This window comes from Octodon degus, unplaced genomic scaffold (genome assembly GCF_000260255.1).
Source record: "Octodon degus isolate 3935 unplaced genomic scaffold, OctDeg1.0 scaffold00105, whole genome shotgun sequence".
NCBI classification, from domain to species: Eukaryota; Metazoa; Chordata; class Mammalia; order Rodentia; family Octodontidae; genus Octodon; species Octodon degus.
Window position 1 is genome coordinate 3,355,183 of NW_004524681.1, and position 13,362 is coordinate 3,368,544.

The 13,362-nt window shown below is 41.6% G+C and overlaps 1 protein-coding gene across 2 annotated transcripts in view; it reads left to right on the forward strand.

The window, feature by feature from the left end:
- The window catches only part of Dmxl2 (Dmx like 2), a 167,329-nt gene that overhangs the window by 71,545 nt on the left and 82,422 nt on the right, over positions 1-13,362 (forward strand). For both annotated transcript variants that reach the window (XM_004638996.2, XM_004638997.2), the window contains exons 7-9: positions 3,103-3,281; positions 4,962-5,145; positions 7,927-8,101. In XM_004638996.2, the coding sequence (XP_004639053.1) occupies positions 3,103-3,281; positions 4,962-5,145; positions 7,927-8,101 (538 nt within the window). The remainder of the gene's footprint in view (positions 1-3,102; positions 3,282-4,961; positions 5,146-7,926; positions 8,102-13,362) is intronic.

Here is a 13,362-nt window from a genome sequence, read left to right on the forward strand (position 1 = left end):
CTCTGGGTCTATTCAGGATCCCGCGGCCCTGGGTCGTCTCACTCACTTGCTGGGCCTGTGCTCTGGGTCTGTTCAGGATCCGAAGGACCCCCAGTCCTCTCACTCACTCGCCGGGCCTGCGCTCTGGGTCTATTCAGGATCAATTTGCGAGTATGGCCATTTTCACAGTGTTGGTTCTTCCTATCCATGAGCAAGGCATATCTTTCCATTTTCTGAAATCCTTTTCAATCTCTTTTTTTTCAGAGTACTGTAATTTTCACTGTATGGATCATTTACTTCCTTTGATAGATTCCTAAGTAGTTCATGTTTTTAGATGCTGTCGTGAAAGGTGCTGTTTGCCTAATTGCTCTCTCAGTTTATTGCTTGTATGCAGGAATGCTATTGATTTTTGAGTGTTGACTTTGTATCTAGCTACACTACTGAATTTTTTTTTTTTAATTTTAGTACAGGGTCTACAGGTTTTACAGGGTCTCACTACATAGACTGGAATCGTAGTGATTCTCCTGTTTTTTAGCCTCCCAAGTGTTGGGATTACAGGTGTGTGCCACCACACTCAGTGTCAGTAGCCTTCTCAGTGTGCCCGGAAGGTGGGGCTGGCATGGCAACCCCGGCCATTGTGCTCTGCCTAAGCAAGCGGTTTAGTCTGCTGAGCTACCTAGCTGGCCCTCTGAATTTGTTCATTAATTATAGGAGTCTTTTTGGTGTCTTCCATGTAGAGTATCATATAATAAAGAGTTTTTCAAAAAATTGTGTTAAAATGCTGAATTTTAGTGATTTAAATTTTCAAATGTTTACTTACTTTGCCTTGCTGGGGTGAATTCAACTTAGTCAGGCCTTACTGTTTTAAGATCCTGTTGGATTAGGCTTGGTAGCAATTTATTAAAGCTTTTTGAATCTATAATCATGGAGTTTTGATCATTTGTGCTTTTTTATATCTTTGGCTTTGATACTGAATAATGTTGCTTTCATTCAGTGAGCCTTTGTTTTCAGTTTTCTGTAAGTATGTATGTATGTAGGATGTATGTAGGATGTATGTAGGATGTATGCCATTCGTTCCTCAAGTGTATGGTAAAATTCATCACTGAGGCCTTTGAGTCTGGGTTTTAGTTTTAGGTTTTTGAAATTTCTTTTTCCAAAGCTGCAGGCATATTTCAAAGTATGACTGCAGCAGACATTCTTAGGAGATAGCACATTATTCATGTTTTCTATTTTCTCCTTTGCCTGTTTTGGAAATTCAGAAGGCATTTGTCTGTTTTACCTAAATGACTGAATTTTGTAGTATAAAATTGCTCCTAATACTTTTTCTTTCTTCTCCCTCCCTCCCTTCCTGCCTTCTTCATGGTGGTCCTTGTGCCCAGCCCTTCCACACACTAGGCAAGTGCCGCACTGCTAAGCTTCCTCCCCAGCCTCTCTCACTAGTCTTGCAATATTTGTGTGGTCTGTAGTCACGTCTCCCCTTTCATTCCTGATACAGGTGATTTGTGTTTCTCTGGAACTACTTTTGGTTATTCTAGATTGAGAATGATCAATTTCATTGATTTTTTTTTTCCACTTAGTTTTGGGCCCACTGATTTCTCTCTACTGTTTTCTTCATTAGTTGCTTTTCATTGTTCCTCACATATATTTTCAGAGCTTCGCTCACAGTGGGCTCTTTCCATCTCTCTACAAAGGATCCTGCTAAAGACTCAGAGCTGCCTAAGGTAACTCCTTAGGCCACTGAAGACCTTAGGTCTTATCAGGGCAGCATTTAAAGCTGTTGGGTTCCTCCTGAGCACTGATGTCACTGGCATTGTATGTTGATACATTGTGCTTTCATTTTTATAGTCCATATTTAAAAAAAATCCTTAGAACTGTTTGGTTTAGATGCTGAATAGGTGGCAGTCTTCCTGGAATCGATCTGCTATTGATTACTAATGAGAGTTTCAGGCAGTAGCAGATGAGGGGGACTGGGCAAATGAGGGGAACTGGAGAGAAGGGAGAAGGGCTGGCTTAGCACTGCCTTCTTGTGACGGCCAAGGGACCAGAGGTACTGTAGGTTGTTTGTGGCACACAGGTCGTCTGAATCCATTGCTATGGGCCATGCTGTCCCTGTGACTGCATGGTGATGTTGAGATGCAGGAGGATCCCAGAGGAACGTGGCAAGGATAGTGTAGGGTGATGGTTTAAGAGTAAGACTCAAAAGGATGTATTGTATGGTTTAGATAGCCAAGCAAGCGAGACCTTACTGGAGGCTGCATTTCACTGTGGGGTACAAGTGGAGAGCGAGTGCCCGGACTGAAAGACACAGAAGTGCTTACCTAGCTCAGATGAACATACTGCACTACACACACTTTTTAAGAAAACATCATTTCAATATTTCTTAGAGAGTGATAGTTTTGCATAAATGCTGGCATTTGTTATTTCTCTCCAGGTACTTTTCAATATTAAAGCAGACAGTTTCTGTTAAAAAGAGATAGGCCTTTAACAAAGTGATCAGAACTAAGTAGAATGATAAAGTCAGTTTCTTTTTATACCTGTGAGTACCTTACATGGCCGTAGCAAGAGCGGCTTAATGCTTTCCCATCACTTACGTGGGAATCCGGAAGCCACTGACCTGTGCACTAAGGGTTCTTTCACATTTTGGAGGGGTTGTGAAAAGAAAGGAGTCTGTGTCACAGACCTGTTGGCTCTTTGTAGAAAAACCTTGCCGAATCTGGCTTTAGAGCATGGAACCTATTCATCTGGAGGCTAAGTTTCATCCTTGTGACCTCTTCACAGAGGAACATGCTGACAGCGATTGAGCAGAGGCCACGTGTCGCCTTCTCCTCTGTTCTTACTCCTGGTGCTTGAGTCAGACTCTCCTTAGTGACCCATGGGTCTGCACAGGGATTTGGTGTCTGACTCTACTGGGTAGTATGCAGAGAAGATTGCTGAGGAACACTATTCTGTCTTCAAAAATAGTGTTCTTAAGAGCAACAAATGTTACTTTAGGTGTGGTTTTGTCCTGTTTGGGTCATACATTAGTTTTAGATATATTGTGTCATAACTTTGAAAAACTTTACAGCACTTACATTTTGAAATGTACGAGTACAAAATAATTGAATGTTGATGTAACTTTTTCAGGCTGACTGTCTTCTGAAGGTGTGGTATCCCATGACTGGTTGGAAGTCCTCCATCATACCTCAGGACCATCAGGAAGTGAAGTGGAGACAAACCTCAGCCCAGTTCTCCTTTGTGTACTTGGCACATCCCCGAGCGGTGACAGGCTTTTCCTGGCGTAAAACTAGCAAGTATATGCCCAGGTGAGATGAGCATGTGACTTTAATTGTATGCTTACATGTTTGTAAAAACACTGCAAGGAAAACCCTTTGACTGCATTGGCATGGTGGTGATTGCCAGAGTAGGCTCTGGGGTCCAGCTGTCTCAACTGAAGCCTGCTCTCACTAGCTTTGTGAGCTTGTGACTCATTTTTAAGTGCTCTCTATCCCAGCTTTTCCCTCAGTGGGTGAGTAAGAGTGGTGAGCACAGAGTCAGAGTGGTAATGAACTAAAGTGCCTTTGAGGGTGTGAGGCGCTCCATGCAGCATATGCCTGGGCAGCACTGGCTGGTACCTGTGAGTAGTAGCTACAGGACCATAAGAGTATCTTTTCAAGTGACAGAAAAGCACACACCGAGCACAGGTAACGTGGCCATAAACTCAATGGTGTGCACACTGGTAAAGCATATGGTAGTGGAGAAAGCCTTCCCTTGGCCAGGGAGGGCTGGCTATGTAGTATCTAGCAATTATAGAACAGTACATTTTGACAGTTTGCTCTCTTATGTACATACCTGAGTAAGCTGTTGGACACTTGTTTAGAAATTTGTGGACATTGCTGAGGGATGCTTATTTTACCTGCTAGCTATGCCTGAGAGCAGTGCACACCTGACAGGAAACAGCATGTGCTATGGACATGCTCAGGAGAAGAACATAGGAAGTTTATATGTTTTGGGAATCGAAGAGTTACTCGGTTTGTTTGCATCTATTGAAAACATTTGCAGAATAATTTTTTAAACTTTTAATTGAGTCAAATTCTATGCAAGCATTTTTTAAATTTTTAATGTGTTTGGTAAAGGGTCTCACCACAGCTCAGACTTGTAGTGATCCTCCTGTTTTCAACCTCCCCAATGCTGGGATTATAGGTGTGCACCACCACGCCATGTCTCAGAGGCCAGTGTGGCATGTGGTGCTGGGGATCGAACCCTGGTCCCTGTGCTTGCCTAAGCAGGAGTGTAAGCATTTTTTAAAAAGAAAAAAGATGCTCTTGCTTTTCATTAAGGAGTTGAAGTACTCTCACTGCTCTGGGAGCATGTGTGTCTCTTCCTTATTGCATGAAGTGGTGCAATATTCGTGGCTGCGCCACATGGCCTCCCATAGCAGTTAGGGTGCGTCAGTTCCTTCATGCTGTGACGTTTGTGCTTTTTTCTTTTTGGTGGTGCTGGACATTGAACTCAGGGCCTTGTGCACGGCAGGTATACTTATTTTAACTGATGGGACATTGATTTACAGTTTGTAATATCTTCCTTACAGTTTAATTATGAAGATGTGTCCTTAGCTATTTGTAATCGTTTGTATTATGAGAAAGTGATGCAAAATGATAAAACCACTGCCATAATCCAGATAGTTTAATATACTGGATGATCTTTTGTTGGGACTCCCTCTGTGACTTACAGCAGTAGTGTTTCTTTTGTGCTGCTTAGTTTCATTCAGGAGATCCTGATAGTGTGCCAGAACCTAGTTCTCAAGCAGCACGTGCACAGTTGGGAATTCCTTTCTGTTGGCTTTGTCCAGGTCGCTTCCTGGTCTTTGTGATGTGTGCAGTGACATAGATCTCAGTGTGGTTTGAAGGTCCTCCTTATGTGTGAGGAACCAGTGTTAATAGCCTTTTATTAATTGATGGCATTGCTGTCCATAGCAACTGCTGCTTGTTTCTTTTTGCTGTCAGGGGTTCTGTCTGTAACGTGTTACTAACTTCATGCCATGACGGTGTGTGTCGGCTCTGGGCAGAAACCTTACTGCCAGAAGACTGCCTTATGGGTGAGCAGATCTGTGAGACCAGCACTTCCAGCATCGCCACCCCCCTCTCTCATGCCGGAAGACACAAAGACAGGATCCAACACGCTCTGGAGGTATCGTTACTTAGGGTGGTGCTGGAAGGTTGCAGCCTTGGCGCAGGTGGTGCGCCTGGTGTGTGCTGTGATGGTGTTCGCAGCGATGGTGCGCGGGAGGGAGCTCAGGTCAGTGCTCAGGCAGTGCAGAGAAGTCTCTGCAGGTGCTTAGTCCAAGGGAGCACTGGGCTAGTCATCCTCTTATTTGGCATGTCAGCTGCCAAGATCTGTGGGAGTAAGTGGCTTTGATTAGGAAAAATCTAAAGGTCCTTACAGTAACTTTTAATCAGAAGTGTTTTTGGTTTATGATGATTAAATTTTACTTTTTTGAGGAAGTTGTTTTGTTTCATTTTTGAGACAGGGTCTGGCTGTGTAGTTCAGGCAGGCCTTGAACTCACTGTGTAGCCTAGGCTGGTCTCAAACTCATAGTGATCCTCCTGTCTCAGCTTCCCAAGTGCTGAAATGACAGGTGTGCACCACGATACCTGGCTAAATTTTATTTTTCTTCCTATTTAGAACAAGCTAAGCTAAGCAAGGCACAGGGACTGCGGTTCAATCCCCAGCACCACATGCCAGCCAGCCCCGCCCCCTGGTGGGCTGAGCTGGCCACACACACACTAAATAAATAAATATTAAAAAAAAATTTTATTTTTCTTTTAATTAAAATGATTGTTGTTCTTATTTAAATAGAAACAAGTGAAATATTGGTATATATTATTCATGGTTAAATATTTTGAAAGTGAAATAACTTCCATTTTTAAAGTATAGCATGAAATGAAGGTACTTTATAAAGAATTAGATTGCATTACTAAGGAACAAAACAAAATAAACACATCATTCAGAATTACCAGAAATTTTTGATAGGAAGTATAGGTTATTTTTTTCCTTGTGATTATTATATGAGGAATATGTCCTTATTCTAAGATTAGATTAAAGAAAGGGAAAAAAGATATGGAGTTTGTAATCTAACCATTCCAGTCATGTGTGTGTGTATATTTTTCTTCACAAGATTGAGATTCCAGCACATGGAAATGCACTCTGACTTTTTCATTCCTTTTGTGTGTTACCAAGTCTCTCGCCCTCACTATGTGCATGCACACATCGTCTGTTCACACTCCTTGTTCACTGACTGCGTGGCCGCAGGGACCTTGTGATTCATTGTCCAGCGGAAACACTTTGTTAGGTTAAGGATGTGGTCTTTCAGGTTTTTGTCAAGTGAGCAGGCTTTGTGTAATTGTGCACTATTTATACATTCTTTTCAATATTGAAAACATAAAGTGAATTAAAAGAGAGGTCAGGACACCTTCAGTTGTCTTTTTTTTTTGGTGCCTGGAATTGAACTCAGGATCTCAGGCAGGTGCTGCTCCATTGAGCTAAATCTCTGGCCCCTTGTCTTTTGAAATTGAAAAATCGCTGGACAAAGGATTAACTAGCTTTTTAAGATCATTTATGTGTATTTCTTAAATTTAATTTCTAAATTACATGTAGGACTAGGAGACTGAGTTTTTAGAAACTTTCTATCCTCCAATAAATTGCTTCACAAATGTTCATTGTATTACCAGCTAGTAAGTAAAATAAAATGAAAATATAAGTAAACATGTAATCAGTGATTTGATAAGTCTTTTACTGTCTTATGATAGTGTTATTAAGAATATTCAGGAGTATTAAAGGAAAAAAGCTTACTTGTCTAACTTAGGAACTGTTTTACTTTCTGATATCCTTTCCTACAAACATCCTAATTGCTAGGTCTAATGGTAAATTAAATGGTAAATGATTTATTCTTAAATCATACTTTCTGTTTCTAAGAGAAAATAATCAACTATTATTAGGTTAGCCTTGCTAGTCTAATTTGAAGTCATATGTCAAAAGTTTATTGAATCTGGGCATGATAGTGCATGCTTGTGATCTTACCACTAAGGAAGCTGAGGCAGGGGCTCTCTGCAAGTTCAAGGCCAACCTGAACTACATAGTGAGACCTTACCTCAAAAGACAGCAACAAACAACAACAAAAATCTATTGCAAATCATTCAGTGGGCATTTTGGACTCAGGAGGTATAAAAAGTGAGCAACTCCGTAGGGGGCTACATCTTCGTACGAGCCTCTTTTCTTTGTTTTTCTTTTTCTTTCCCTTTTCTTTTTTTGAGACAGGGTCTCCTGTGCAGTTCAGGCCGGCCTTTTGCTCACTTTTGTAGCCCCCAGGCTGGTCTAGAATTTACAAGAGATCCTCCTGGCTCAACCTCCTGAGCAAGGGCTAGGATGACAGGCATGCACCACCATGCCCAGTTGAGACCCCATCTTTGAACTGACACTGTTTTCTATAGGAAAAGGCATAAAGGTTGAAGAAATTGAAGAGAGCCAGAGTGCTACTTTAATGGAGAAGGAATTGATAATGTGTTAGTATCTTTAATTGAATGTGAAGAACAGAGTAGAACAAAGAGAGATTAGTGTAGAGGCTGGCATTGGGGGTGACAGACTAAAGAAGAGGTGCTGTGGGTGGGGCTGTGCTCACCCCACCTACAGGGGGTGCAAGCTGAGTCCCAGAGGGCCGCCCTGGAGGAGGGCTTTCCTGCAGCTGTACTCAGATCTGGGGAAGTTCTTCAAATGACCAGGTCCGACAGGGGGAAATCTTCAAGTCCATGATAATGAAGAGTTTTTGGCAGGTGGGGTGAGCTCAGTGCCGAAGCGCTTGTCTGTATGTGCAAGGCGACAGGTTCCGTATCTAGCACCACAAAAAGAAAGAGGTCTTGGTTTGGCATTTAATAGCTTTGCAGAGTTGGCTCAGCAGTTATCTTTCTGTTTTAGACAATACACCATTTGAAGAATTTAAGGAAAGGACAGAGGAGGTCGTCTGTCCTTGTCACTCACACTGAACTGATGCCTGACCAGACAGCCATGCATGAAGTCCAGAGACACATTTCCCACCATGCCAATGCTCTGTGTCACTTCCACATTGCTGCGAGCATCAACCCAGCCACAGGTCAGGAATGGCACACTCTCTCTTTGTGAATATGCTGAAGTAAATGTGGAGGGGCCTGTTTCTATAGCTTGTCTTTAAGTCACATTATGTTGCCTTCTGAAATACTTCAGACTGGGTGTGGTGGCGCTTACCTGGAATCCCGGCACTTGGGAAGCTGAAGACAGGAAAATCACTATGAGTCAGATCTACATAGTGAGACCCTGTAGACCTTGTAGACCCGGTACTAAATACAAAAAGCAAAACAAAACAACAACAACAGAAAACTTCATTGGAATGGGGAGATACTATAGAATACCATTACTTGCACTGAGACTGTGTCAGGGTATAATTTATTTATTTATTTATTTATTTATTTGTTTGTTTGTTTGTTTGTTTGTTTTTTAAAGGTGATCTCATGGTTTTATTATATTTTTAATCAGATTGTGTTGATACATTATATATAGAGGTCATGTTCATCATAGAGAATTTGTACCTATACATGATATACTGTGTCTTTTCCCCCATTCCCCTGCCCTCTTTAAATCCCTTCGTTTACATCTATTAACCTGGAATGTCTCGAGCCTGTCATTCTCTATGGCACAGTGGCACTTCAGAGCCATATCTTCTTTCCCCATCACCAGTTGATGGGCATTTAGGCTGTTCACAAGATTTGACTATTAGAGACTGCTGCTGTAAACATGGGTGTGCATACATTGCTGTAATATGATGCTTTTAATTCTTTTGGGAAGATAGCAGGAAGGGAATAGCTGTGTCAAATGGAAACTCTAGTCCTAGTTTTTTGAGAAATCTTCATGCTGACTTCCACAGTGGTTTCACTGTGGGTATAGTTTCATAAGTATTTTTTAACTTAGAATTTGACAGTGGTTTCAAGGATACGAAACTCCGTCTCTGGGAACACAAATGGTGGTAGCCTGGCTCATTGGGTGTGATTTCCATCCCTTACAGATTCACTCATTCATTCATTCGTGTTGGGGTTGTTAGGCAGTGTCTCACTGTGTAGTTCAGGCTGGCCTTGCAGTCATTATGTAGCACAGGCTGGCCTTAAGCTGAGGCAGTCCCTTTGCCTCAGTCTTTCAAGTTCTAAAATTATAGTGATGTGCCACCATGTCTGGCTGTCCCTTATGATTTTGCGTATTTTTTCCCCTCAGCTTTTATTTATGACCTTCTATCTATCTAAATGTAGTTTTACAAAGTTTTCTGTATATGTCAGCTTACCTTGTTTTATTTCCTTGTAGACAGTTGCCCAAAGGGAAAGATACTTTTTCTTCTGACCTTGGTATTTTCTTTCACTCTTTCCTCTTATGTGCTAAGAAGTATTACAAAGCAGATTCCATGTTGACAAAGCATATTTGAGAATTTCTGTTTAAAGTAGTGTTTTCTTTTTAATGAAAACATAAGTGAAAGACTGGGAAATTCATATATACTACTAGTAGACATATTTCTATGAACTTTGTCACATTTCAGTGAAATGGAGGTCTGTGGCTGCAGGGTCAAGGGTTTTCCTGCTGCTTGCTCATACAGAGACAATGTTGAATAAGAGCACAGGTGTAGAGGCTAACCTTAGTGTGACTGCAGGTATGTGCTGACCAGTGCAGCGCCTTCCTCCATCAGAAGCTATGGAGCATGTGCAGCGCGGCTGACCCCAGTGGAGCTGTGTTGTGAGATACACACAGGATACTTAAGTCTTTGTATGAAGAGAATGTAAAATGTCTCAGTAGTAACTTTATTTCTTGCTGGTGGAGAAGCAGGAGCCCTTTGTAGCCAGGACTTGCTTTTTGCTTGCTCTGGCCTGAGGGGCCCAGACTGTGATCTGAGCAGGTGACAGTTGGCTTTGGGAGAACAGTGGCTAGGGACTGAGATTGGCTTTCAGACCAGGATTCTGTTCGCCTGGTGAATGTGACGCGCAGTGGGGTACCTGACTGTGAAAGGCATTATCTCATGAGCAGTCGGTGCCTGCACGTGTGATGCCCACTCCGACGTGGATGCACGGAAGTGTACACAGAGGAAAAGGAGACCTCTGCACAGCTACCAAGTTGGAAAAGTCTCTAAGAGTTAGAGAGATCCTGCCACCAGGATCCCACCCTAGCCCTTGGGTGACAGTGATGTATTCTGTGGTGGCCTTGTGTGGTGTTGATGACTGGATCATTGCAGCGCTTTATAATCACTTTGTGCCATGTTTGATGGTGCTGCCTATGTCCCCTGGGGTGGCAGGGAGAACCTTCTTGGAACAGTGTGCACCTCCAGGGGCATGAGGTCTGTCAGGCACCTGCAGCAGCAGGGTGACTTCAGTGCAGAGTACACACAGATGTGTGCTGGGGATGGACGTCATGGCTCTGGGCCCACCGCGCTTGGTTTTGAGGCTCTGAACTCACTCGCTCTGACCGTGCACCGGGGTCTTACCCTGCTGCTCAGTCTGTTGTGTCCACATGGCTTCATGGTCCCCTGTCTGTGGGTGGTGTGTGATGTGGCCCAGAGGACACCAGAAAAGCCCAGTTCCTGCTGTTCTGTGAACTAGCAGCACCTGATGCTGCCTTGCTTGCCTTGAGAGCAGCTTTAGGGACAGCTAGTGCTGCTGGGATGTTGTGTTTTATCCAAATGACAAGTCTCAGAAACAAAAGTTCTTTTAAATCATGGATTGAAGAGAAAGCCAATGATTGGATTAGTATTAGCAACTAGGTATAGTCTCTTTTTTCTTACCACATGGGGAAGTAGGTAGAAGAATTCTAAACTGGTGTTGGTATGGCCAGAGTCCCCAGAGGAGAGGGTGTGGGCTGGCCAGTGAGAGAAGGCCAGGGTAGCTTCATGATAGAATAGTAGAAACAGGACAGCGTGGGTGCTTTCAGTGACCGAAAAACATAGTGTGCCTGGTGCTCTCCAAGGGAAGGCTCCAGATCTCCCTCTCAAACCTGCTCTGAGGAGCCCACCTACGGCCACAGGTGTGAGGCAGTCAAGTGGTGACAAAATGCTTGATGCTTCCTTCATAGGAGGACTGTCAAGAATAACAGGGCGGTTCCCTAGGGACTGTGTGATAGTGTCCTTGTGGTGCTAAAGAGATCTGGCTCTAGAAGGCAAGAAGGAAACAGCCAACACTCAAATGAAAGTATTTCTTAATTCTGAGTCATTATGTGGTAGTTGTACATATTGCAACAGATTTATGCAACAATCCAAAAATTTTTATTTCATATTGATTACTTGTTTAAATATTTTTGCATGTATCTTTTATATAATAATATGTATTACTAAAATTACATAAAATTATTTTATATATTTCTTTGCTTCCTCTTTCTATGTCTTCTAGTTGACCATTTGCAAGTAAAGTTATCACTCTTCATTTCTTAAATATTTTTATAGTGTTACCTGAATATTTTAAAATGAATCCTCTTTTCCTTTTTTCCTCCCTCCTTCCCTACTGGAGATTGAATGCAGGGAGCACTTAACTGTATCACCAGCCTTTTTTAAAAAATGTATTTAGTACAGGGTCTCACTATACAGATCGGACTAGTAGTGATCCTCTTGTTTTCAGTCTCCCCAACACTGGGATTACAGGCACATGCTACCATGCCCAGTCTTCACCAGCCTTTTTAAAGTTTTTAAATTCTGATACAAGGTTTTGCTAAATTGCTCAGGCTGGCTGTGAATATCTGAATACAGGTGTGCACTATCATTCTCAGCTATAATGTGCTTTCTTGTAAAAAGAAGATTTTTTTCCATAACCACAATACTGTTATTGGATGCACAGAACCTGGATAAATAATATCATTCATTCATATTCCATTATAGATTCTTCTAAAACTTTACTTTATTATTTTTCTAGGCTAGTTTCTTGTCAAAAACGTCTGAATAGAACTGTTGTCTCTGAGTTGTCTTCTAGAATTTTGTCTCTTAGAATGCCTTGTACTGTGGGCATTTGTCCATCTTAAGACTTAGGTTCAGCATTGCTAATGAGAATAATACATGGGTACATCAGCGATGCAGTGTTTTGTAGGACTATTAATTTCCAAGTCTTACTTTGTATGATTTTAATTTTTATAATAAAATTGGTATTGTCATCCAGAAATTAAAAAGAAACATGTAGTACATTAATACTGATATGTATCATAGAATACTGCTAGGATATCTTAGATTGTAACTTATTTTTGTAAAGAATAATTTTTTTCCCTTGAATGGCTCATTCACTATATGGATTAAAGTTAAAGGGGCTATGTTTTGACTTACTCAGTTTTATGCAGATCATTCTGTATCATGACTTTCATGGACTGCAAGTGGAGAGAGACTGCTGTACTTGCAGGTTCGCCTGCCCTCCTGTGTTTCTCTGTGCAGACGTGCAGTAGGCCATCAGGAGCGCAGGGAGCACTCCCAGGGCTGTGGCTGCTGTCGTGAGCAGTGCACGCGGTTGCTTCACTCCTGGACGTGCGCACACGCGTGTGCTCCCGGTGGGGGGAGGGGGCTTCTCTGTGTATTTCAGATGGGGACGCACTTAGCATAGCGTGTCACCCTCACACTCAGCAGGTGCCCTCCACGAGGCAGGACAGTCACTCACAGAATGATAATACCGTCTTGTCTAAGAAAATTATAAACCCATAATGTCTACCATCAGTTCGTATTTAGGCTTCTCTGGTTATCTCTTTATAATTTCTTTCCTGCCTTACTGTTTTCATTCTTCTGTCCCCAAACAGGCTTCAGCAAAGACTTAGGTATTGGTATAGTTGGGTTTTTAATTAGGACTGCAATTTCATGGTGTCTGTGCAATAATTCCTCAAGTTTATTTTTAAAATTTTTTTTTAATTTTTTTTTGCTTTGTAAACAATAGAGCTTTATACAAATATAAAGTTATGCACTTTTCAAGTCCCTACTCCAACAGACATTCAATTTAACAAAACATCTTTTAAAATATTATAACAATGTACAAATACATTCACAACATAGTCTGCCGATTAAGATTCCAACGAACTTAACAGTATCTACAACAGAATTTATAGATGCCTACAACAGTTTGTAGATTGGTTTAGTTTAGTTACATATATTGCTTTAAGAAATACCATTAATACAAACATGTAATTTACAATACCCCCATTACAGCAGAAAAAACTAGATTAATAAAATAAAATGTCTTGTAGGCATTTATTATGCCAAATATTCAAAAGATTATTCTCATTATCATAAGAATAATATTCTTTTAGTAGTAAAAGATTTATTAGTCCAAGAACCACAAAACGGAGTTTCAGGAATCTTCCAAAGCAAAATTTCACTATCCTTTCCCT